The sequence below is a fragment of the Vulpes vulpes genome, chromosome 5 (assembly GCF_048418805.1).
Source record: "Vulpes vulpes isolate BD-2025 chromosome 5, VulVul3, whole genome shotgun sequence".
Taxonomy (NCBI): Eukaryota; Metazoa; Chordata; class Mammalia; order Carnivora; family Canidae; genus Vulpes; species Vulpes vulpes.
This window is the reverse complement of record NC_132784.1, coordinates 116,343,654-116,370,720: the sequence shown is the minus strand read 5'-3', so window position 1 is coordinate 116,370,720 and position 27,067 is coordinate 116,343,654. Positions and strand designations below refer to the sequence as shown.

The following is a 27,067-nucleotide window of genomic DNA, read 5'->3' as shown; positions in this document are numbered from 1 at the left end:
GTTCCTGGACCCCACAACCTCTGAGAAAACACTGGACTGGAAGATTTTATTCTAGATTGACTCTCTCTAGGAGATGGGGAAATGTTCACCAAGAAAGGTATAAACCTATGAAATTACTAGGATTCACAGAAAAAGTCTATTTCTTCCCTACCCGAATGGCCATGGGTTCCTCTCCTGTCAGATGTTACCTAATGGGTCACCCTTGCTGGTAGGGTTCTTAAGAAGGAATATATTTAAAAAAGAACCCCAAAGACAGAAAAACAGAGCCCTAACTGGCAGGGTGGTTTTTAGAATTAAATACAGCTATCAGAAGGCAGGCCAACAACTTAACTAACAGGTCAAGTTAAATAATAGAACATTAATAATTATTTTCTGCCCTGATTTTGATCTAAAATATCAATATCCCAGGGGCTCTTCAGATTTTAGAGAGCAAAGCTACGTCTGCATATGTGTGGTCCAGGGTTCCTAGTCTCTAGGACCTCCCTTGGCCAGCCAGTCTGGCAATTTTGTGTGTCAAGAATTCACAGATCCCGATCCCTGAAATGTGTACATTCTACCACAGAAGAATATTACAAGGAACTCATGGAATCTTCTGCTCTCCGCTTCCCTCTAGGCTGTATGAAAGGTCGGGATTATCAGTCCCTCGGGGAGCTGCACAACTCGAGGGTGCTTCCTGCTTCCTTCTCGGGGAGGCAGACCTGGCACCTTTAACGGGGACAGGATAGGGCTTCGGCTGTAGGATGGGGGGGGGGGGGGGGCACACCGGAGGTGCGTGAGTCACACGAGGGGCATCCCTGAATATTACCTGAATATTTCCGCATGTTTTGTGTATGTTCTCAGGCATTCACTCTATGGAGTCTCTTAGGAAAGGAAGACTTTAAATTCACTGGGACAGTTTTCTGGCAAATAGTCTTGTTTAACAAAATCGCATTTTGTCAGCTTTCCACCTTTCCGTCAAGGTGTCTGATAGAGACAATGATGTTCTGTTTGCACAAAGGGCTCCGCAGGGCCTCGCTTCCGATTCTCTGACATCACGGAGGCCAACTCGCAGGATAGGGGAGCCCACGCGGGCCGCGCTCCTGCTGGCCCGACGAGCAGCGCGCAGCAGCAGGAGGAAAGCGGGGGGAGTTTCAAAATGTCCATGGCCCACTAGGTAAACTGCGGTGACAGCTTCGTCACTAGAAAGAGAGGTTTTGGTATTCTCTAGCCTTTATTTTACTCACTCGTGCTCACTGAAGGGACGTCCGCGTTTCTTGCTCCTCCTCCCCCCCCAGACTGTTCTAGGAGGGTGAGGCCGGGCCAGGCGGCGGCAGCAGGACACGGGCGGGGCGAGGGCGGGAGGAGGGTGGGGCGAGGGTGGGGCGAGGGCGGGACGAGGGTGAGAGGTGGGCAGGACACGGGCGGGACGAGGGCGGGAGGAGGGTGGGGCGAGGGCGGGGCGAGGGCGGGATGTGGGCGGGACTCGGGCGGGGTGGGGGGGGCGGGACGCGGGTGGGAGGAGGGCGGGCGAGGGCGGGAGGAGGACGGGACGCGGGTGGGAGGAGGGTGGGAGGAGGGCGGGGAGAAGGCAGGACACGGGAGGGACGGGGGCGGGACGTGGGCGGGAGGAGGGCGGGCGAGGGCGGGGCGAGGGTGGGAGGAGGGTGGGGCGCGGGCGGGACGCGGGCGGGACGCGGGCAGGCTTCGGGCAGTCCGCCCCAGCCCCGCTGCCTCCTACGACCGCTCCTGACACAGCTCAGTTTTCACAAAGTCATAGAATTTAGAGCGTAATTGTTGTGAACTGAGCACTCGTGTCCTCCAAAATTCATTGATTGAAACCCTAAACCCCCTGCGGGATGATAATAGGAGGGGGGCGTAATTAGTCCCCGAGGCAATTAGTCTTAGAAAGAAATCCTGACCCTGGGATTGTCCCGGTGGGATTAGTGCCCATACGGGGAGAGACAGACCTCCCTCTCCCTCCGTCCCTCTCCCTCCCTCCCCCTCCCTCCCTCCTTCTGCCTCCCTCTCTCTCCTTTTCCCTCCTTCTCCCTCCCCCTCCCTCCCTCTCCCTCCCTCCCCCTCCCTCCCTCCTTCTGCCTCCCTCTCTCTCCTTTTCCCTCCTTCTCCCTCCCCCTCCCTCCCTCTCCCTCCCTCCCCCTCCCTCCCTCCTTCTGCCTCCCTCTCTCCTTTTCCCTCCTTCTCCCTCCCCCTCCCTCCCTCCCCCTCCCTCCCTCCTTCTGCCTCCCTCTCTCTCCTTTTCCCTCCTTCTCCCTCCCCCTCCCTCCCTCTCCCTCCCTCCCCCTCCCTCCCTCCTTCTGCCTCCCTCTCTCCTTTTCCCTCCTTCTCCCTCCCCCTCCCTCCCTCCCCCTCCCTCCCTCCTTCTGCCTCCCTCTCTCTCCTTTTCCCTCCTTCTCCCTCCCCCTCCCTCGCTCTCCCTCCCCCTCCGTCCTTCTCCTCCCCTCCCCTCCCATGTGAACACACACAGGACGAGGCCACCTGCGAGTGAGGAAGAGGATTTTCATGGGCTGGAACCCAGGGCCTTTGAGCTGCTGTGAGACGCGGTGGCCCGTCGCAAACGCCCCTACTTTCTCGTGTGTTGTGACTGTGGCCCCGCTGACCAGGGCAGCAATCTTGCAATATTCTGAAATTACTATGTGTATAAGGGAATGACACCTCTTCCTCCCAGGTCCTAAAGCATGGGGGTCCTCCTGACGAGGGCCTGCGGGAGACTCCACCGGGAGCTCCTGCTCCCCCCAGAGGCGCGGCGGGGGCAGCACACGGCGGGGGGAGCAGGGGGGCGGTGGGGAGAGCAGGGGGACGGCGGGGGGGGGGCACCCGGTGGGGGGAGCAGGGGGGCGGCGGGGGCAGCAGGGGGACAGGGGGGGGGGCACCAGCGGGGGGAGCAGGGGGGCGGCGGGGGCAGCACCCGGCAGGGGCCCCGCGGCCCCAGAACCTCCAGTTCTGCTCGAAGTGCTGGCGCGGCTGCCGAGAGCCAACATTTTAGTGAGCGATATGCCCAACCTTGGAAAAATATTGCATTTCTCCTTCCTTCCTTATTCCTCCCACCAACTAACTACCTTTCCCACCTACCAAGATTTCCATCCGAAGGAAGGGAGAAAGAGAAAAAAAATTTTTTTAAGATTTTATTTGACGAGCAGTGGGAGCAGCAGAGGGAGGGGAGAAGCAGGGAGCCTGTCCTGGGGCTCGATCCCAGGACCCCGGGATCATGACCTGAGCAGAAGGCAGACGCTTAACCAACCGTGCCACCTGGGCACCGCCTTTTTTAAAAAAAATCTTTTTTATTTATTTAAGAAGGAAATTTAAAATTTGTATCGACTTTTTAATTCTCTCAAGTAAGATTTCAATATTTTGCCTCACATATACATTTATACACTTACATAATTAAATAAATAAGACAAATATAAGACTGAATTAATACTTGGAAGAAAACGCTAATATATATTGGCATTATTTATTAACCTTTGGAATTTTAGTTTCTTCCTAGATATGTGAAAAAAGAAAACCAAAACAGAAATATGGTAACTTTAATTCTCTAGACTTATATGTAGTGCAATTAAAGCTAATACAGTTTTATATGTATTTCTCATAACTAACTTATAATTACTGATTTCAATTTATTCAGGTTATATCTGAGGAGACACTCATGATTTAGGTATCTAGTTTATTTTTAGTTTTGGTATATTTTGCAGAATATAGTGATCATCAAACACTTTTAGTCATCACCACAGACTTGCCACCGTGCTACACGTTGGGTTTGTCTAACAGACCTCAGAATGGAATCCAGTCCACAGGGGTGTCCAGGTGGCTCAGGTAAGAGGCCCACTCTTGATTCTGGCTCAGGGCATGAGCTCAGGGTCCTGGGACCAAACCCAGCTTCGCGGGCTCAGTGCTCAGCGGGGAGCCTGCTGGAATATTCTCTCTCCCTCTCCCTCAGCCCCTCCCCTGCCCACAGGCCTCTCTCTCTCTCTAAGATAAAAATAAATCTTAAAAAAATCCAGTCTACACAAGTGTCTGCTTAGGTCTTACACTCCCTGAAAATATAAAAAGTTGTCCACACTTCAAAATAAACACATGAAAATCCGCATATCACATCTCTCTCTTAATTTTTTTTTAATTTTTTATTTTATTTCATTTTATTTATGATAGGCACACAGTGAGAGAGAGAGAGAGGCAGAGACATAGGCAGAGGGAGAAGCAGGCTCCATGCACTGGGAGCCCGACGTGGGATTCGATCCCGGGTCTCCAGGATCGCGCCCTGGGCCAAAGGCAGGCGCCAAACCGCTGCGCCACCCAGGGATCCCCACATCTCTCTCTTAAAAATGTAAGATATAAAGTAGAAATTTCTACAGAACAAAAACTAGTTGTAGTGGCAAGACAGAGGAAAATATTTTAAGAAAAAAAAGAGGTATGCCTATTTAATATAATACTATTATTATATTATAGTATTAATTACTATATTTAATATATTAATATTATATATTAAAATATAATATTTAAATATTTAAAAGCGTATATATCAATAGAATAACTGGGAAAATATTTTTTTTTTAATTTTTTATTTATTTATGATAGTCACAGAGAGACAGAGAGAGAGGCAGAGACACAGGCAGAGGGAGAAGCAGGCTCCATGCACCGGGAGCCTGATGTGGGATTCGATCCCGGGTCTCCAGGATCGCGCCCTGGGCCAAAGGCAGGCGCCAAACCGCTGCGCCACCCAGGGATCCCGGGAAAATATTTTTTATATAAGTTGATCGCAAAGTAATAGATTTTATACAGATATTTCTTGAAAATATGTATAATAATATTATATAATAACATACATATCTTGATAATCTATAAATAACCAATAAAGAAAAGGCAAACACTAAAATTTAAAAATGAACAAATGATAGGAATATGACATTCCAAAAAATAAGCTGTAATCTTACAACTATATAAAATATTTAGTATTGGGGCTCCTGGGTGGCTCAGGGGTGGAGCGTCTGCCTTTGGCTCAGGGCATGATCCTGGGGTCCCGGGATCGAGTCCCACATTGGGCTCCCTGTGGGGAGCCTGCTTCTCCCTCTGCCCGTGTCTCTGCCTCTCTCTGTGTCTCTCATGAATAAATAAATAAAATCTTATGAAAATACTTTTAAAAATTTAGCATTTATAGAAATGAAAGAATTTCAGGCAAAAATAACAGAAATAATTTTTTGGCAAAGATTAAATACAATTATTTTTCATTTACATATTAGCATTAACTATTAACCATATGTTGTACCCACTATTATCAGCAAGAGTATAGCAGCCTATATAGCCTCTCGTGAATACGCACTGCTGGTTAAAGCACAAAAGGCATAAACTTTTGGAAGAGTTAATTTTGCAATGTGAATAAAAAAAATTTATAGCCTAAAAAGATTATATCCTTTGACCACTAATTCTACTCAACAATCAAAGATGTTCACAGTATTTACATATAAGATTTTTCATGTGAAGCATCACTTCTAATAGCTAAAAACTGGATATATACCAAACTTCTAACAATAGAGGATTGATGAAATAATATATAAAGGAATGCAGTGTAGCTATTAAAAGTAGTGTTATAAAAAGGAATTTAATGACATGGGAAAATGCTCATGGCAGTTTGCAAAATGAAAAAAAATGTTTTAAAAAAAATGTTTTAAGCGACTATGTATACAATGATTTCATTCTGAAAAATAGTAAATAGATAAGATAGAAGAATAAACATCAAAATGACACCAGCTATCTCTGGGTAATGTTCATGGGGGAGGAGATATTTACAGATGACTTCCATGCAATTTGAAAACTTTCTACAATGAGCACTTTGTTTCACTTTTAGACATTCTTTAAAAAAGAAGAAAGAAAGAATGTAATCATAGAACTTGGGCGATGGAAGATGCTTTGACTCTACGTCATGTCTCCATTGACAAGGTTGTGTGCCTCCGGGGTTAAGATGACAAACACAACCCAAGCTGCCCACATCCTGTCCGCTCTTTTGCCTGGACTGAGCTGTTGACTCCACTCTTTATAGTCAGGATACAGACATTTCTTTAGTGACTTTCTTTTGAATAATATTCTTAGCAGAAACAAAATACTATGAAATAGCTTCCTGGCACTATTTCCTTTCTTTGGACTCAACTGGAAACTGTGGTCAAGGAAGGGGAATAGTTCTCTTTTGTTTCCTCGTCTTCCACTCCCTCCCCACTCCAATTAGCTAACTTTCATTATGGTAAATAATTCACTATTTTTCAGTTATATAGTACCTCTGTGTAAAGGGACAGTCTTTCCAAACACTTGTTAATCCTAAAAACACTCTTGGGAAGTAGGTAAAAATTACTAGAGAGAAGGGAGGAATGAGGGTAATGCCAAAGGTAATAAAAGAGGCCAATAAAACCACACATTTGTCTCAGTTTTCTGTTGGCTAAAATCTATGCAGTGCTGTAAACTGAGGATCTCTGTTATGTGGATATTCTAGAGAGAAGTGATTTGAGGGGTACACTTTGAGGGATAAGGTTTTCAGTCCTTATATGTAGAGTTCAGATCTTTATGTATAGATCACAGTGTTGTGTGAGAGCACTGATTATGGAGCAAGACTTCTGGACTCAATTCCTGTCTTCACTGTTTACTAGATATGTGATGATATTGGACAAGCCATTTAATTTTTCTGGCCTCAGTCTTCTCATCTACAAAATGAGGCACAATCATAAAATCTAGCATATAATATTGTTACAAGGATTAAATGAGATTATAAAGTATTGGAAGCAGTTCCTGGAACTCAGTGAGTGCTATAAAAGTGTTACCCATTCTTAATAATTCCAAAATATAATATCTTTAAATGACAGATTAAAAAGGAGACAAAGAATTGTATTATCCCTACATGATTCAACATCAAACTTTACAGACTGCAGTAAGAAGAGAAAAACTCCCCCTATCTCTAATCCTGGGCTGGCAGTAGGTGTGCTTAAAGGTTCGAGGTGACTAGTAGCTCCCAAACACAAATGAATGGCAAGAGTACGATCCGAGCACTGGGTCCTTCCTGCATGCTCTAGAATACCACCTCTAGAAAAGTTTACCACCTCTTGCTTTAACTTAATAATAGGGCCAATGAGTTACTATATAACCAGAATTAGTGAACATACGGAAAGGAGAACACTGTCACGATTAAAACCTTCACTGATTGTTTGACCTTGGGTGTTTACCCCTCATCTTCTCCATGGGAACACTGACATTAGTTTAGTGGAGGAAATTTAAGCCACCTTTTCCTACTTGCCTCCTTTTGAAACAGTTAATACTGGCAAAACACAAAATATTAAAGTGTTCATGCTGTTTATGGCATGTTTGTACTGTTATTAAAATAATTTTGAAAGCTCCCAGAACCAGCGCAATCTGCCTGCCCCCACAACTACAAGCAAACATGGAGGATGTGCAGACCTGAGCACCTGCTCCCTTGGGTCCTGAACAGGTGAAGAGATGAGGGACACGGAGGAAGAAGGATATCTTTTAGAATAATTTGATCCTCTTCATTTCAGGTAGAATGACTGTAAAAACGGTCTCCTGCTGCCTTTGATGCTAATACCCCCACTATATTTCTGTTAACATAAATGTACCTGATAACATTTAACATTGAATGAATGCAAAATCGGGCATAATCAAGTTTCCTTCTTTCCTTTTGCTTTGATCACTTTGTTTTATAGTGTCGTCACTATGTATTAAAAGCTCTATGACAGCAGATCCTTTCAGACACCTGCGTATGTACACATTGAGGCTCTTAATAAATATTTGTGAAATAAATACATGAACAAATGGGTGAACAAACTAGCTGTTTCCAATTCTTAGTTTTCTAAACTTCCTCTCAAATATGTCAGGCATCATGTGTCACGTTGCTTTATTTTTATCACATTGATAAAGTGAGAATTTTTGCATCTAATTACACTTTCCCATAACACACACTTATTTGTTGTTATTAAATATGAAGGCATTGCTGGCTTGACCCCCCCTGGGTTACAGTGTTTACGGCGACATTACAGAATGTTGCAGAAAAAAAAGCCTCAAGATATCCATGGTTTTGGAAAGTTTAGAACCTCTTTTCATCTTCAGATACATTCAGGAAGTGATTTATTTTGCCAAAAAAAAAAAAAAAAGAAAAAAGAAAAAAGCAATTTTCCCTATCACCACAGTGCAAGAAGTCAGGGCAGGACGCAGCGCATCTGGCCTGAGTCAGAGCCCCGGGAGGGGGAGGAGAGGCAGAGAGGGCCGCAGCGCTCTTCCATCCCTGCGGGGGATAAAGCAGGCAGCAGGCGGGCTGGGGGGCGGGGAGCCAGGACAAGGGGGACCACGCGAGAGCAATTCAGACGGAGCCTCCAGGGCAACTAAGTGGGTCGCTTGTTGCTAAGGGTTTTCTCTGGCCCTTACGGCAGCTTAAACCAGCAGTTTATATTTGAGCCCCATTATTTAACCTTTATAAATTATTTCATATAATTACGCTTAAGTGAATTTTAGAGTAAATTATTTCTAGTTCTTATTCCAGAATGTAGTGTCATTCATCTTCACCCCATCGTTCTTACTGTCTCTATAATGCAACACTTGAAATTTTTCTTCTAAATGCTGTAAGTTTAATTTTAATCCAAATTAAAAAAAAATTTTTAATCCAAATTAACTTAAACCCCAATTGTATGTTTGTGATGCTGAAGTACTCATGATTTTGTGTGCATTTGCAAAATACGGGCATATAAGTGAAAAGTATGCAATACTATAGGTATTTTTCTGATGACTTATTTTTTGATATTTCAAGTGTTTTTCTGACATTTGTTTGAAGAAAATAAGAATATCCAGAATTAACAGTTTAGAAAGTCTAGTATTTCTAAATTTCTGAGAATAATGGCATTCCTTTTGGCAAGATAGAAATATTTTATATCTTCTTGATCTTGACACAGAATGTTAATGCAGCCTTAAAAATAATACACCAATGCTGTTAATTCAATAAAAACCAATATTGACTATCATATCAGTACCAGTTTAACAAAGATATTTTTAAAGTCTCGTACTTACATTGGCATCTTTCCCAGCTAATTTGCATAATTCCACTCGTTCCTTTGCAGCGGGCCAATAAATCTGTAAAACATTTCAAAGTGTGTCAGAATCTGAATATCTAAAACACTCTGCCATTCTAATTAGGAAAATGAGTGCATGAAATTGAAGAGTGGATAACAAATCAAGCTCAAAGCATGTTGTAAGAATTTTGAGATTTAAATATTTTCCAAAGTCACCCTAAAAAGGTTTCTAAGAAAAAGCTATAGAACCATCCATTTGTATATTTTGATCTAGTTTCTTTTTAAATGTATTGAATAAGAGATAAATTATATTGAGAAGGCCACAAATTCTTATTGTGATGTCAACAGAATGTCAGAAGAGCATTTGCTTAAGTAAGAGATTCTATTTACGCTGTTTTTCTGTGCTTACTCAGAGTGCTGGAGCATATATAAACGTGTGCAGGGAAGTGTGTGACAAAGCACTTTGTTACAAGCATAAGTTAACACTCCGAGTCAAAGATCAGTGTTGATTTGCTGGCAAATTTAACATGTATGGAGCTCAGATGCATCTGTCGCTTAAACATTTTTTATGTATTATCTTATTTGAATCTCACAATGACCCAGTGAGATGGCTATACTAACTCTCTCCATTCTCACATCAGAAAACTCATTCATACGGCCATTAAGTAAAATGTCAAGGGCCCCGAACACAGTCACCAGCAAAGCCAAAATATGATGCAAAGTCTGTCTGAAGTACAGGGGTCTCAATCACCACATAATAATTATTATTTGGGCAAATGATTAAGGATAAAGGCAGCAAATCCCTCGGGTGGTAGCTTTTACTCATGCTTTAACTGTCTGGAATTTATCACACAGGTTTTCTTTTGTTTTTAACAAAGTTTAGCACTTCTGTCAAGAAGGTTTTGCAAAATAAGGTTCAAACAGCTACTTTACTCCATTAGCTTAAAGGGAGAAATGCTCTCTACTAAGCTACAGGCAAGAAGAAACAGGAAGAGCAAACTTGGAGTTGCTCATAATATATGTTCCAAGAGTTACTGACAAACTTTGATGTTTCTCACCAATGTTAGCAGAAAAATGCCTTAATAGGTGAGGAAAAAGAGAAATATCCTGAGGGAATGCACTGGAAGAGACTTGTTAAACCTGGAAGTCCCAAATGACTTAGAAGTTATAAAATTTTAGAGTTTCATGTTTCTGGGTAAAGAAGAATAGAGAATACCACTCACATTCCCTTACTAGACAAATTTGATAAAATTACTGAGGTTTTTAAATGAAGCAATGTTGTTCATTTAGAGCACACTTTAATAGGCTGCAAATTATAATCCAAAGATGTGCCTAGGCAGGGTGGCACAGCCAGAGCAGGCTCAGGTGATGTGGTTCACAGTAAAGGACTAAAGATGCTACTTATTAAAACAGGGTTTAAATCATGGCAATTATATTTTCACACAATTTTGAAAATTAGCCAGCCATAAAATATGAAGGGACCACAGCAATAAAAAATTGTATAGCTGGATCTTAGCAGTTAGTTATTAGGTAAAAAGTATAGTTTCCAAAACTACAAACAGAATGATCCCTTCAGAATAATGTTAAAAACAGCTAAAATAAAAGAGGCACTTTAAAGGTATATGTGCAGATGGAATAAAGGAGCAAAAAGCCGAACAAGACTGATGAATACAGGATTCAAAACCATGGGTGCCCCAGACTGGAAAAAAAGACTTAGGTGGCTCAGTGGTTGAGCATCTGCCTTGGGCTCAGGGCGTGACCCCAGGTCCCGGGACCGAGTCCCACGTTGGGCTCCCTGCATGGAGTCTGCTTCTCCCTCTGCCTGTGTCTCTGCCTCTCTGTGTGTGTCTCCCTCATGAATAAATTAATAAAATCTTAAAAAAAATAGAAGGCTTAAATTGTAGTAAGAAGCAGCCATTTACCAGATCTTAGTTTCTGTTCTGGATGAAGCCTTTTCAGGTATTTGAATGCATAATTTAAAACAACTGAGTAATACAGATTAATAAATAAATGAATCAAAATGGGCCATACATAGGCTGATCAACAATAGTCAATCATCAACCCAAAATCATGCGGCCCTAAATAAATGAATGAATGAAGAGTAAACCAGAACACCATAGCTGGCAAGAAATTTTAGTTTCTTCCAGTTGTTTTTTAATTGTTTGTTTGTTTGCTTATTTTTAACCACTAGTAGCAAAAACACTGAAGCCAGTGTTCTTTTTCTCTCATAAAAATATCATCTTGATTTCATGGTAGCTTTGCTTCTGATTTGGGCTCATGAGCTCAAGGCACCTTCTCTTAAGACATTTTTTTTCCTAGATGACTCATTTTTATTTTTTATTTTTAATTGTGGTAAAATGGACATAACAAAATTGATCATCTTAGTCATATTTACAGTTCGATATTGTCAAATATATTCACTTTGTGGAACCAATTTTCAGAATTCTTTCATCTTGCAAAACTATAACTCTATACTTGCTGATTCTGAATATTATAGTGATTTTACAAAGGACAACTTTGTATCCTTGGACTGAAAATAAGGGGTATGCAGAATACATAACCATGATCTGTCAATGGGTTTAACCTTTAGCTTGTTTTATTTGGTTTCTAGTCTAGATTAATATTTCTTTGAGTCTTTTCAATACATCAGACACCATTCTGTTTTTCATGATGGTAAATTTAATTTCATTTTATTTCTGAATAAATTTAGAAAAATAGCTATAGATATCTGTTCTGATCTAAATATCTTATTGGTATAAATTCTATTTTAAAAAAAAAGAAAAGGAAAATACGGAATTCTTCTACATTAAGTAAATAAGATTTAAAGAGGAGAAAGATTATCAAAGGATGTTTTCACCCAAACAGCCTATTGGGTGATGACTTAAAGCGAATCATGAGATAAATGTTTCTAAAACTGATTACGAATACATTTGTTGAGGCTTCAGAAGGAGGGTGTTATTTAAAGAGGGAGTCGGGGAAGCAATCTTCATGTCTTCTTTGAAATCTACATGAAAGTTCCAAAGTTAGCACAGAATACGTATTGTTCTTTAATTATTTGTTTATTACACACATAATTACAAAGGGCCCTCGGTCTGCTGGGGGAGGTGTGGCAGTGAGTCAGGAAGATAGTTCTGCAACAGAGAAGGTAACTGCATTTCTCCAGGAGACACAGGTGAGCAGAGAGCTCCGAGGATCCAGCCACCGCACCCCGGGAGCACTAGGGGCCCACGAGGGGCCCACCAAGATACAGGGCCCGACTTTTGAGCCATTGTTTTCAATTACTTGCTCCGAACAGTCTCGACTCTAATTTTTTCTTAAGGACTTAACACTAAAATAGTAATTACAGATTCCTTCCTTCTCTTTGCAAAGGAATACAAATCTCTAAAAGATGTTTTAATGGTTTGTTGTACATTTTCAGCTATTAATTGTAAGTCATATAATTGTAAATGGAATTGATTGTAAGTCACATAATTGAAAATTGAAATGTGTCATCCTAGTTAACGAAGCAATAAAACTAAAATTACAAGCACCAGAGAATCAGGTTTTTGATTAGTGGGTAAATGTTCTACAAAGATACCCAAGCACCGAGAATTTGTTGAGCTCCAAAAACCAATTTTAATAAATCTTCTAATCTCTGTTTATAGCAGGTATTTGTTCCCAAAATGTTATCTCACTTTTCACCATTTACCTTCAATCCCATAATGTTTAGACCGTTTAAAAACAGAAATGATCCTTTAATCATTATTTTTGCACAGTAATTCTAAGATAGTATCACAAAGATAATTTTACTTCTTAAGATAACATAAGCCTTAAAAATAAAGATTCATTAAAATTATATATTGGCTTATTTTGACACAATGCTGTCAAGAATTTAGGAATCACAAATAGAATTACCTTAATAACAACAACCTAGGAGATATCTGATTATCTTCCAGACTCAAAACATTTACTTAAAAGGGGGAAAAAGGAATCTTTGTAGTTGTGCCAATATTTAAAAGCTATCATTTTAATCATGAGTTATAGTGGGATTTTCTTTTACTTACCACCTAGTCATTAGAATAAAGGGCCTTCTAAAAAATATTCCTTTTAATTCTATGTTGGTAAAGAATTTAAAGAAGCAAAATTTCACTTAATTCAATCTAAAAATATAATAAAGCAAAGCAATAAGTAAAAACAACAACAAAAAAACCCATGTACTTGCATGGGGTTGGCAGAAATAAATCCAAGTAATATTTTTGTTCTTCAATAATCTTTTGAAGTGGCATATTTGACATATATATCACATCTCTGTATCTATATAAAAGTCTTCCATCATTTCCATGTTTTTCTAGTCAAATTGTGTGCACGCATGTGTGCATATATGTGGGTACATGTGCAGGGTGTGCACACTGGTGCATATACGTGTGTACGTGTGCAGGGTATGCATGCAGGTGACATGTGTGTGTTCATGCGTAGAGTGTGTGCATACTTGTGCGCATATATGTGGGTGTGTGCGCAGGGTGTGTGCACATGGGTGTATATATGTGCATGTAGCATATGTGTGTGTGTTTGTAGGTGGATAGAGAGACAGATGCACACAGAGATACGTCTAGAGAGAGAAATTAACTCTGACTGATTATACAACAACATATTTCATAAATATTCCCAAGTTTCAGCATAGTCTACCTGAAAGCCCAAGAAGTACCTGAGATTCTCAGAATATTTCAGCCCAGTCAGTACACTTAGAAATACAATGTCCACAAAATCCATAAAAACCCTTTTGGTCATTAGGTAATGTGAGCAGATTTGAAGCAGTGCATTAACATTCTCATTACTTCTGAATTTATTGGCAATAGAATGTCACACATGTTTTCTTGCACTTCAGACTGTGGTATGTGCAGTGTCACGCTCTCTTAAAAGCTGCATGAGCAGGACAACAAGACACACACTCCTAAAGTTGATGCGGCTATACGACTCCCTTGGAAAGTTACTGTGGATATTTTTCTTTCACTTATCAAAAAGAGACACACCAGAGGCAGAGATGCTACTTGCATAATTGCCATATTAAGTGTCCTGAAATAGTCCCATGGGATACTAGTTCTTAACTAACACTGTATGACATACCGAAACCAGGCTGTAAGGTATCATTTTGGTGGCAAGTAGTCTTTGGAACCTTGGTGCTTAGATACAAAGGATCTCAAATATGTACAAAGCTTAGAGCTGCTCTCCCTACCCGTATGGAGGACAGACATTAGAAATCAAATATATGTTCTCTGTGGATCCAGATGAGCCTGAGAATTTCTCTCAACATAATTATCCAGGGTGTAATTACTAATTGAACCACTACTAAATAATTTGGGGTTGAAAATTAATTTTGAGTGCTAATCTTATTGATCAAGTTAATGACAGAAAACTACTCTGAGAAACGAGTAAATTTATAAAATTTCTCCACTTGGAAGTGACAATTTATTGGTTGAGGTTTCAAAACAAGTGCATCTGATAAGTCAGTCTCCATGTCCTATAATTTACTGATTCAACTACTATAATTATGTTGCTTCCATAATATTTCACAGTTGAAACAGAACATTTCCAAAGGATTCATCTGTGTAAATTACACCTGGGAGGATCAAATATTAACGTCTAAAAAAAATATATATGTAGTGCTCACTTTGGCAGCAGATTTACTAAATGGAATGATACACAAAAGATTAGCATGGTACCTTTGCAAAGATGGCACATAAATTCAATCCTTATCACTATTTTTTTAAAGATTTTATTTATTTATTTGAGAGAGAGATCAAGGGTGAGAGACATGAGCTGGGGGAGGAGCGGAGGGTCAAGCTGACTCCCTGCTCAGCGGGGAGCTCAACGTGGAATTCAATCTCAGGACCCCAAGATCATGACCTGAGCCAAAGTCAGACACTTAACTGACTGAGCTATCCAGGTGCCCATTCATATTGTTTTTTAAAAAAGAGAATAAAAGTATATACATGTATATGTATTTTTTTCTTTCAGAGTTAGAGTGTAGATTCCCAGTATCATAAGAGATCACTCTAATAAAATGAATATTGTTCTCAGTGTCACTGTACATATATGCTCAGCTATTATAGTTTTATTTTAAACATATTTTAAAAGAGATATAATACTGATTTCCTTATGAAAGTATAATGGGAGCTGTATATGCATTTTAAAATACAACCTATGATCTGATTATCTTATACTGATTTTATTTGCTTATCTCTACCCCAAATCCAAAATGTTGTTTCTTTGTTCTTTGAAGCATTTTCACTTCCCTTTGAATACAAACAACTCAAAAGTAAATACTGCAATGTCTCTAACAATTATTGTTTCATTCATAACTTATGTAACTCATTAACAGTTATCACTTAGTAAGGTGAAAATGTCAGGCAATTTATTTTTAATTATTTAATCTTAGGCAAGTTACAGAAACATTCAATTAATGATAAGGCCTATAAAGACATCTTAAGGAAATTCTAATTATATCTGTTCTTTGTTACATCTTCGGAGAAGCAATTTAATTGACTCAAGTTAGCCAGTGCAAGGTCAGTCAAATGTCCCTTGGCCTAATTCAGAGAGGCCAGAACTGAACGGAATACACAGAAGGGAAACTTACAACTTGTTCATAAAATCTAATTAAGGACAAAAATTCAGGGCCCTAAAAATGCAGATGGGTGTCTCTATCAAAGAACAGTATTCAAGTTTGTGAATGGTTGTAAAAAAAAGTTGGGAAAATGTTGGTCTACATGCCAATGGTAAAGGGTTAAAGGAGTAAAGACTGCTCTGGGTTCCAGGAACAGAGGGAGGTAGGAGATCTGAGCTCAATGAAAAATAAGGACAACAGCACCCAAAGTAGAGCTTGCATGATTGAAACTGGCGGGGGGCAAAGTTGCTATAGATGGGTTGTTTGGACTCTTAAGTTTGGGTATGACCTGCCCATGTTGCTTCCTTCATTAAGTCTTGGGCGAGAATTGTCTCTCCCTTTTCCTTCTCAGGACTCAGCTCAAAGCTTCTTTCACAGTTAGCTTCTTCCACCTAATTTCTCTGAATGCTGATACACTTGTGTTTATCATATCCGTCTGCCACTTTCCTCTTGCAAGTAAATTTAGTTTGGAACCCTTTTCTGGTTGTAAAGATCAATGAAATGCAATGGAATTAGAATACTAAATTCGAGTCCCTACTTCGCTGCTCATGAGCAGCTAATGCTGTGCTTTCAAATGTCACCTGAACACTCTCCTCAGAATGAATCAGTTCTCCTTGGAATATATCTGTCCTCCTCTGGATGATCCTTTCTTATATAAGTCCATTTTAATATCACTTCCTCAGAAAAATCCTTCTCTGAAGACCAGCTACTCCACTTGCCATTTGTAGTGATGTGGATGCAGCTAGAGAGTATCATGCTAAGCAAAAGGAGCCCATCAGAGACAAATAACATATGATTCTACTCATATGTGGAATTTAAGAAACAAAACAAACAAGCATACGAGGAAAAAAGAGAGAGAGGCAAACCAAGAAACAAACAACTAAAGAGAACAAATTGCTGGTTACCAGAGGGGAGGTGGGTAGGAGGACGGGTGAAATAGGGGATAGGGATTGAGGAATAGGATGCTTGCTGTGATGAGCACCAGGTGTTGCATGCAAGTGTTGAGTTAGCATACCTACACCCGAAACTAATATTACACTCTATGTTAACTAACTGGAATTTAAATAGAAACTAAAATAAATGAATGAATGAAGGAAGGAAGGAAGGAAGGAAGGAATGGATGAGTGAATAAATGAATAAAGTCATTCCCCCCCGACCCCCAGGATCATCACCATAGTTTTTCACTACATTTAAGTGATATTCTCCTATTTGTTTCCTTTTTTCTTCTCCAACAAACACTCCCTTTAGAAACCAGAGGCACCATGAGGACAGAGACCCAACCAGTTTTATTCTCCACCGGACGCCCTGCCTTGGAAGGCCGCTGGAGACATGGCAGGAGCTCAGGAATCACATACTGCATGGAAGGGAGAGGAACACTAGAGTATCCTGCTACCTAAAAGAAATTTTAAGAAATCCACAAAGGGTAATTTTGAATTTGTGGTGCAGTCACATGTGAATTTGAGTGCAATTATGCTTGTGGACAGACAATATAATTCTGTACGAAACCCAGGTCACAGTCTTCATTGTCTTCCTAAGCATATGCCTCAAATATATGACTCCTTGAAATTTCGTGACTACTGACCTCGAGGGACGAGGAGTGCTGCTTTGCGTCCTGCCTCTCTAGTGGCTGGCACAGTGTCACACGCCCAGGAAGCCCTCAGTACTTACTGAAAAGTGATCTGCGGAGTTTCCCTTAAAAGCAGAGAGAGGAGGAGTTCTTGTCAGCGTTCTGGCAGGAGGCTGAGCCGTGTGACAGCACCCTGCCAGCGCGGCACAGTGACCAATGGGCCCCGCACATCAGTACCCGGGCTGGCAAGCCAGCACATCCCTGAACGAGGCGATTGTTTCACTGCTGGGTCACTGGATGGCATGTGCTCCGCAGGCACTGGGAAACAGATTAATCACCCTGAAAATAAGCAGGGTGCCGTGTAACAAAAGGTAATTTATTGGGATGTCCACCTGGTTTCCAATGTTCATATTTTCTTAATACTAAGTATTAAAAAAGGTGGCAATTTTCTTTTTTCAATGTCTTGATTTTAAGTGAGAAGTATTAATTCAGAGACTTTCACCCTAAATAATAGATTTACAGGGCAAAGCATTAGGGGGGAATGTCTTATTCAGCCATGATGTGAGTTAATGGGACTGGAGTCAGAAGGTCATTTGGACTTATAAAAGCATTTCTGCTTGTACTCAGTATAAAGCAAGCAAGTACAGGATCCTTGGGCATGAAAACTCTCTTGTTTTAGACTTCCTTATGGAAAGAAAAATAACAAAGCGCTTTTCATGCATGCTACAAAGAGAATGGTGTTTAAATATTCCACCAAAAATTATTGTATTTAAAATTACAAAGTCATTTAGGTTGGTTATTTTTTTAAAATAAGTGCTTAAAAATAGGGGCACAGTTTGATGACCTTCAAGTAACCTAATTTTCATCATCACATACTGAGTTCATGTTAAATAAGAAGAAAAATAATCCAAAAATGGCATTATGATTGTTAGGTGGAAGAAAAATAACAATCACAATTATAAACATGGAATTACTTTACTACTAAAAAGAGAAAAAAAAACCCCTAATCCTCTTAAAGTATCTGAGTTCTAGCTTAAGTATTTCATGTTGATGTTTATACAATATTTCCTTTTAAATAATTTTGATTATTTTGTGGTTAAATAACCAACAGAGTCAAGTTCTGAAGCAAATGTGGGGACCATGTGCAAGGCAAAATGAAGTTACGTCAAATTTTTTCACAAAAATATGGAATTCTCTTTGGTAGGCTACATAATGTATATATTGCCCTCGTACAATGCTTTCTCATTTCGAAATCCATAGGAAAACGTCCTCCCTCGCCTAGAAACATTTTTAGTATTTTTTATATTAGAAATGAACATGAATTACTTTAAATAGAAAAACTTCCTTGAACACTACAAGATTAACTAATTAGGTTCTTGGTGGGGCTTATTAAAAGATCTTAGCTAGGGATCCCTGGGTGACTCAGTGGTTTAGCTCCTGCCTTTGGCCCAGGGTGTGATCCTGGAGACCCGGGATCCAATCCCATGTCAGGCTCCCTGCATGGAGCCTGCTTCTCCCTCTGCCTGTGTCTCTGCCTCAATCTCTCTGTGTGTGTGTGTGTGTTTCTCATGAATAAATTAATTAAAAATCTTAGCTAACATAGCAATTCTTCGAACATTTTCTAATATTTTTAGAAAAGATTTTTATTTATTTGAGAGGGTATGGCGGCTGGGCAGAAGAAAAGGGAGAAGCAGGCTCCCAGAGAGCAGAGAACCCAAAGCAGGGCTCGATCTCAGGACCTTGGGATCATGACCTAAGCCAAAGGCAGATGTTCAATGGAATGAGCCACCCAAGCACCCCTAAACATTTTATATACAATATTTAATTTTGACACGTATGAGTTTCAAGAGAAATGATTTTTTAATTAATTAAAAAGGAATAAAGTTGATTAAATATTATCTCAAAATGAAAGTAAACTATTTGAAGATTAATTTCAAAGATAATTGACAAAATAGAGTCAGATTCCAGCAGAAATCTATGGAAAAGCATGGGAAACAAGATGTAAAACCATATATGTTTTGTTTGAGGCTATTAATAGTTAAAAGGTAAATGATACCAATAATAATATTAATATTTTTCATTTGGTTGCCTCTATGGTTCTAATTTATATGCTTCAGGAATATATATAATGAGGAATATAATGAGGAGGTCCGTTAAATTTGGAGGTAAAACAACATCCCTTTGAGGGCTCATTTTAAGTAGTAAGTAGTAAGGCAAAATGTTAAAAGAGAAGTTTTAGCTGAGCAAAAATTCAAAAATGAGATGGTAGGTTAAGAAGCAAAAAATTTCATTGTAGGTGGCCAAGAATCCTATGGATGATTTCACCCACGATCAGCTATAAATACATGGAAACTGGAAATTAGAAAGTTTTTTCCTTTCTCTAGAGAAGAATATTTCATCTGAGACAGTTCTAGTATGTGTTCTACAACCCCTAAAGTGAGGAGTAGGTGCCAGCAAAGGAGCTTTTATGGGACCTCAAGAAGCACTTGCTGTTGAACATGTAGTTGGTGGAACATTCTAGACTAATGTCTAAAGGTGAGAGAGAGACTAACAAGCTGCAGGGAAAATAGAGACCAAACTCAGTGGCTCCACTAATATCAGCCTGAACTTCTAGAATATGTCTAGGAAAAGACACATGATGGTTTTCCATGGAAGAGATGGGAGCCATGCTCACTCAAAAGTGGGATGACATGAGGCTACTCTAGGTCAAACTGCAATCCTTCTCAGGATTAAAAATTAGAACATACCAGTCAGAGAAGAGATGTAGTCACCTTATCCAGAGAACTGCAAAGGAAAGAACTCCAGAAAGAGGAAATCCGCCCCCCACCCAAAAACAAAAAACAAAAAACAAAACAACAACAAAAAACTCACTAAGATGCCTTTGAAAGAAAAGCCATCTTTAAACATCTGACAAGGCCAGAAAGTAGAGAAGTGAGGTCCCTCTGACAATGACAGTAAAGTAGACACTTGTCCAAACCCCTCTCCTCCTCCCTTCTCCTGATTTGAATAGAGACGTAGTAAACTCTGTTTCACAGGCTTAAGGAAGAGGAGGAGTGCTAGGTAGGGACAAAGAGAAGTCTCTGAACACCTCCCTGCCCAGGAGCCTTCCTTCACATGGCATGACCAAATGGGGACAGATAGAAGGAACAGAGCTTGAAAGTTTTATTACATCAGACCTGGACCTTTTAACTGCTACACAACAACTGCCTATTCTAAGAGTGACCTTGAAAACCATGGTTGCCTGCTGGAGTTACTCAACAGGTCCAGAGAAAGGAGTTCCACAGAGCAGACTGAAAGGACTGGTGGGAGGTAAAATACAGTTGTTTATTATTACACTCCGTGAGTTGACACACCAGTCACTGTTAGGTTAGTAGGTAAAATAAATAATAACTGTAGTCTCAGAGTAAGTTTATTTCATTGATCTACTTGACTGCTTCTATAGCCCACTTGAAAAAGAGAGAGAAGAAAAAAAACAAAGGAAACCAAGAAACAAATCCTTAAATAATATGAATACAAAAGCAGAACTTAGTTTAATAAATCATCCCCTTTGTGATCTGTTTGCTTACATCCTGGTTTAGAGACTCACTCCACCCATTCATGGTTTGAACTGCTTCCAAAGTGAGTTACATTTTCAGATGGAAGGATCCCAACAACTCTTTAACTCAGAAGTCCAATTAACTAACATAATCAAACAGAGTACTGGATATATATATATATATATATATTTACTGTTAACTATGACTCCATTAAAAAAATGAGAAAGAGACAGAGAAAGGAGAGAGAAAGAGAGAGACTTTCAGTTTGTATATATAACTCCTGCAGTTTACATAGAGGAGGCTCTGGATTTTATATGGATTATTGCTAGGACTACTTAAGCCTGGTTGAGGTGGAGAATGTTCATTTATAGTCAAAGTGTAGTGATGCCATCTAGTTTAGAATCATTTGTTTAGAAACTGTAGGCCCTTAAGTCATATAATACAAATGTCAAAAACTTATTACTATTATCTCTGCATGAACAGGTTTCGGATGCATCACTAATAATGATAAATGAATGTAAAAGTCTATCCGCCATTGACCATCTTTCCTGACTATTAAAATTATTTTTTCATTTACTTCCTCTGACTCTAGAGAATGGGCAAGATGTTAAGGGCTAGGCCAGGGAAATGTAGTTTCTTTAATTTGAACTGTGAAAAATATGGAAGGGAGAACAACTTTACTTGATTTCTCAAACATGTTTTTCCTCCACTAACTTAACAAGGAAACAATAAACTGCAAGTTCCAAATACAAATTATTTTAATTAACCAGTTAACAACAATCCAGATTTACCCATCCATCTTGAACTAGTTCAAATCCCATGCACATGTGACAAAAGTAGACACTCAACTGATTTTTTAATGAAAAAAATGGAAAAAATGCTGACTAATGTAGAAAAGAAAAAATATATATACAAAGTTAGTCACTAAAATGTATCTCGGGGTACCTGAGTGGTACAGTCAGTTAAGTGCTTGGCTTTTGGTTTCAACTCAGGTCTGATCTCAGAGTTGTGGGGTCAAGACCCACTTTGGACTCTGACCTTAGTGCAGAGTCTACTTGGATTTCTCTCTTCCTTTGTCCTCCCCCCACCTCAAATAAATAAATAAATAAATAAATAATCTTAAAAAAAAAAAAAAAACCCTCCCAAGTTTTAATTCTACAAATGCATATAATTGGTTTCAACCCCAGAGATGGACAAAATCCAATCAAAGGAGCCCTATTTTGGGTATAATTCTGCTAAGATACATATTCAATGATGCTTAAGTATATTAGCTATTTGGTTTAAAAAATGCATTCTCTGTACATTAAATATTTAGTGGATAATGCTAGCTACTGTACTACAGAATAATAATGCAGTCTTTAACTCTTTGAGTTCAATTGTAATCTTACTGTCTCTGAACAACGTCATCCCTCCAATGGTTAGAATATTGAAGGAAGAAAACTTACAGAGTATCAGAAAATTTGATGAGATCTGCAGCAGCCCAGAGTTCATAAAGCTCACATACATTAGAGAGACCACAGAGAACTTTCATAGAGGCAAATGAACTCTTACATAAGCAAGAGAAGTAAAGGTCAGCTGATTTTTCAATTTTTACCATGTAGGGTGGAGAAGAATAAATGACCTCAAGGATGTTTACTTGTAATGAATACTTTTCAAGCCTATCTCCTAAAAGAAAAATAAATCCTCCCAGAGTAGTTCCTTGTAGAACTAGCTAATCTTAATAGTTCTCTCCAAATAGTCAACATACATTCTTCTTGTTGATTGGCTGAGGAAATGATTATGTTTGCCTCAGGTAGCCTAAGTTAATGAAAAAAAAATTGAGTCCTTTAAATAATTTTTTTTCCCCAGAGAATTTGCTTTCTACTTCCTCTCGGTAAGTGTAGTGATCAATGTGATTGATTCCTGAACATTTCTTCCGCCTAAGGTAATTGATTGATGTAAGCAAATCATGGTCTCAGCACCCCTATTTTGAGTTCAAACACTACAATTGACATATTTCTGGCCAATGAGATTTTAGAAAGGATTCTCGAAAGGTTTCTTGCTCCTAAGGAGACATAATAAGTGATAATCTTTTATCCCTTTACATTTTCTTTTCTGAATGTGACCCCTGAAATTGTCATAGCCATCTTGCTACCAACCTAAGGATAACGCCAACAAAGAATGGCAGGCATAAGAGACCGAAATAACTGGGTCCCTGGTAGTATCATTAAGCGATGATATCCCATCTCAGTAGCCACCCTGGACATTATTCTTATTATATAATATGATAAATTTTCTTAATTTTCAGATGTCTTTTATTCTATGTGGACAGCATGATAAATTGATAAGCATAATACATTGATCTCACAATCAAGAGAGAAAAAGAACAAAATCCCCAATTCAAAAAAAAAATCGAAGAAACATATTCTGTAGTGTCTTTTATGTGTCAGACTGTACTGTATGCTAAAGGAGGATCAGAAATGCATGGAAAATAGCCGACTCCCCATTCAAAGAGGCTATAATTTGGATTTATTTATATCAATGAATAATGATAATTCTATCAAGTAGGACAACTGAGACTGATAATGTATATAATGCTCTAATAAACACAAAGAATTTTTATGTCCCTTAACATAACATGGAATCTGGGGGAGTAAAAGGCTATATAAGAGGGCAAAATTAGGTAACTGCCTTTGAGAATTCAGAGGAGTGAAATGAGCAAAGGAGTGAATGGCAATCTCAGGAAGCTTTTTAGCAAAGGCACAAAACTTGAAAGGAATTTATTTTGAAAGGAACTAACGGAGCAGATTGAGTTAAAAAAAAAATCAAAGAGGAAGGGAGGGAAGCAGAAAATAAAGTGCAAATGAGGGAATAATGAACAGTGGATAAAAATAAGACTGGAAACAGGGAGAGCTTTAGAAGTCAACAGTAATCTGGAGTTCATTCAACTACATTGGAAATCAAGAACTCCAAAAGTATATGGGCAGAGGAGAAATACAGTCAGATTTTTATTTGTTTAAGAGATAACACTGATAGTCATGGTAAATGGATTAGATAGGGAGAAAATGGAGATTCCCTTTTATAAGATAAACTCTGTTGAATAATGGTATTATCACTTACACTACAGGGAAATATTGAAATGGCTGCCACCTTATCACTTTGGCCTGTCAGCTGAGGCTTTGCTAGGTCTGCATTATAGCTCAGTTCTTTCTTTATCTAATACTACTTCCCCAGTGGCCCTCTCACACGTGTTGATCCCAAGAACACTCCCTAACAAATACCTCATAAACTAATCTCCTTCTCCTGGTTGGCTTCTGGGGGAAATCAACCTACAGCACAATAGTAAAGTAAAAATGGTTCCAGATCTATGTTCTTCCCTTGGAATGGGACCATGTCAGGCTTGTTCTGATTATTCCATTTTGTCCCATCAGTGTGTATATCTATCCTAAACCTATTCCACAGAGGGACCCACAGAGTATTCCCTAGCTGAAAAGAGAGGCCTTATGAACCAGTGGCGGAAAAGCCTACTCAAAGTGAGAGATATCATATCTCCATGTGTGCTTACACTTGCCCTTAAATCTGTTAAATCCCTATAGAAATGAAATAGTCCTTTCCTTCAAGAAAAGATCAGAATCTCTTGTATCTAAAATAAACAAACAAAAAAACAAAAAACAAAAAACCAAAAAACAAAACCCCAAAACCAAAAAAACAAACCACTTGGCATATTTTTTGCTTTCCAGAGAGTAGAAATACTCTGAAGGGTCTAATTTTTACATTCTTCCTCTACAGTCACTTACTTATCAGAGCTTATTAAGCATATACCCGTACCATTCATTGTGGAAGACTCAAAATCTAGTTTGAACAAAGATAAGACAAAGGATATTTGCAAATATTTGTTACTGAATTCGTTTTGTAAAGGTTGTTTAGTGACTCCACATTGAAGGCCTGTGGCAAATATGAAGTAATGATGGCTATTTTTCAATAGGCACATCCTTGTTTGTACAAAAACTTATAAGCAAACATATATCCTAAATTTTGGCACTTCAACTGAATACTTTTTACAGATCTTGTTTTTAATTTGCCAGAGGAAAATATCCCCAACCAGTCAGTCACTCCTAACTCAATTATGTGTTGTAGATTGCTTTAAGTCTGCAGAGTACAAAGGACATCCTTCAGACCCACAGAGTCCCAACATGTGTGGTTTCTTCCACAGAGAAGTTTGGATTTTTGCCGAGGGGCACAGAGCCAATGCAAACCACGTAGGTCTAAACACTGCTAAAGCACTACATCTTGACACTTAAACTTGCTACTGTGAAGTACCTTTTAGCACGAGAATGATTCATACAAATTTTAAATGTGGATACCTATATAAACATAAATTATTTCCTTTATATAACCTCTTTATGAATTATACATCTTATAAAGACAAAAGAATATCAGTTAGGCAGAAAATCTGTAGCACAGACCCTAATTTTACAATGTATCCAAATAACCATTTATTCCAATAATATCATAAGGGAAATCAATATTTCATAAGTATTTATTTTATTAAATATTAGCACATTTCAAGGATGGAATGCAGCCAAAGAGAGATTTGCTTAAAATAGTCACAGAAGGAAGTTATGTTATCAGAATTTATTTTAAGCAATGATCTAATACACTCATTTCAGATAAATGAACTTCTTCTTCTAATCCCTGAAGGCAGAGAATAGCACAAGAACAAATTCCCTTAAAAGTATGAATTGCTTTTTGCTATTATACTAAAACAGACATATTTGGAAGAATGCTTTGTTAGCTATGTAGCAACTCTTAAAGTAAAACTGTGAAGCTGACTAAGATTTTCTTTGGTGGTTTTCATAAAAGGAGTTATCTCCTGCTAAAATTGAGACATTAGTTCATACCATCAATAGGCTCTTTGAAACAAATATTTATTAAAAAATTTCTAAGGAAACCATATACCCTTAAAGACAAATAGAATGAAACTATAATGGCATAGTGAAGGTAAGCTTTTCAAATTCTAGCGTATAATTCACTGTTTATTTTACTTATTGTAAACAATATTAAACTACAGAATAATATTTTTAATAAGATAATTTTATGAGTTTGTTAGTGTATTTGAATTATGGCAAGTCAAAAACAACTACTGGCAATATTTTACCCTTACTCTTTATTCTAGTAATATCTAATACATGCATATACATTTGCACTCAAAGACTATTTCTTTATCAAGTCTGAGCACTCATAAGAGATATCTCCTTTTCTTTTGGTGGACCTCAAAAATGACAGAAAGACTACTTAAATTTAAGTTATTAAAAGGCAAGAAACATTGTTTCTGATGCAGGCATTAATTAAGAATATTAACAAATATGTAGATAAATATTTTACTTATGTAGACAAAAGCCTTTAGTCTTAATAACTCAAATAACTGAGCAATGACTATTTAGTTATAAAAAGTATTTCAAAATTAGAGCTTAAGTTAAAGTAGTTATTGTAGATGAAAGCTATTTGAAGATTCAAAGTCCTATGACGACTTATGAACAGCTCTTTGGGAATGGAAAGAATTCTCTATTAATTCAATATTGGAGACTATTGACCCGAAATCTTGTAATGGCTCCCAGTATTTTTTTTTTTTTGCAATACTTCTAAAAAAGGAGAGAAGGCAAAAACAATCTAAAATGTCTTGTAGATGTAAAATGGGTCATGTATTATGTCTTCTCATCATTCAATCCCTTCCAGTCCTGATATCCACCTTGCCTTGCATAGATATTGGTACTTGCTAAAGTACCAGCTGATCATAACTTATAAGGCCTAAAATGTGGCACTTCCCTTTGGGTATCACGTGGCTAACTGAAAATGTAAAGCATAGCAGCGGCTGCCTTTTGTTTTTTTAACGACTAGCAGATATTTTCTTTTAGTGGTAGATTGTTTTTCATGAGCCCATAGTTGAGGGTATTATTAATATTCATCCTTTGAGTGTGATTGGGCCATAAGAGAAAACTATTCAGTTAAGAGCGTGAAAAAACTGTGGTGTTAAAATACCACCATAATCACACTGTCATTTTAGAGTATGGTTATTTGGGGGTACCAGGGTGGCTCAGTCAGTTAAGCATCTGCCTTCAACTAGGGTCATGATCTCAGGGTCCTGGGATCCAGCCCTGCATCAGGCTCCCTGCTCAGTGGGGAGTCTGCTCCTCTCTCTCCCTCTGCCCCTCCCCTGGCTTGTGCTCTCTCTCTCTCTCTCTCTCAAATAAATAAAAAATCTTTAAAAAATGTTTTTTAACGTGTGGCTATTTGT

General features: G+C 38.8%; 1 protein-coding gene and 1 non-coding gene across 4 annotated transcripts in view; one reads left to right on the top strand and one right to left on the bottom strand.

Moving 5' to 3' along the window:
- SEMA3D (semaphorin 3D) overlaps window positions 1-27,067 on the bottom strand; it is a 204,354-nt gene that overhangs the window by 83,944 nt on the left and 93,343 nt on the right. For all 3 annotated transcript variants that reach the window (XM_072759789.1, XM_072759791.1, XM_072759788.1), the window contains exon 4: window positions 9,049-9,111. In XM_072759789.1, coding sequence (XP_072615890.1) covers window positions 9,049-9,111 — 63 coding nt within the window. The remainder of the gene's footprint in view (window positions 1-9,048; window positions 9,112-27,067) is intronic.
- Window positions 14,690-14,794, top strand: LOC112910186 (U6 spliceosomal RNA). Its single transcript, XR_003233220.1, has one exon. It is a non-coding gene; the product is annotated as a U6 spliceosomal RNA (small nuclear RNA).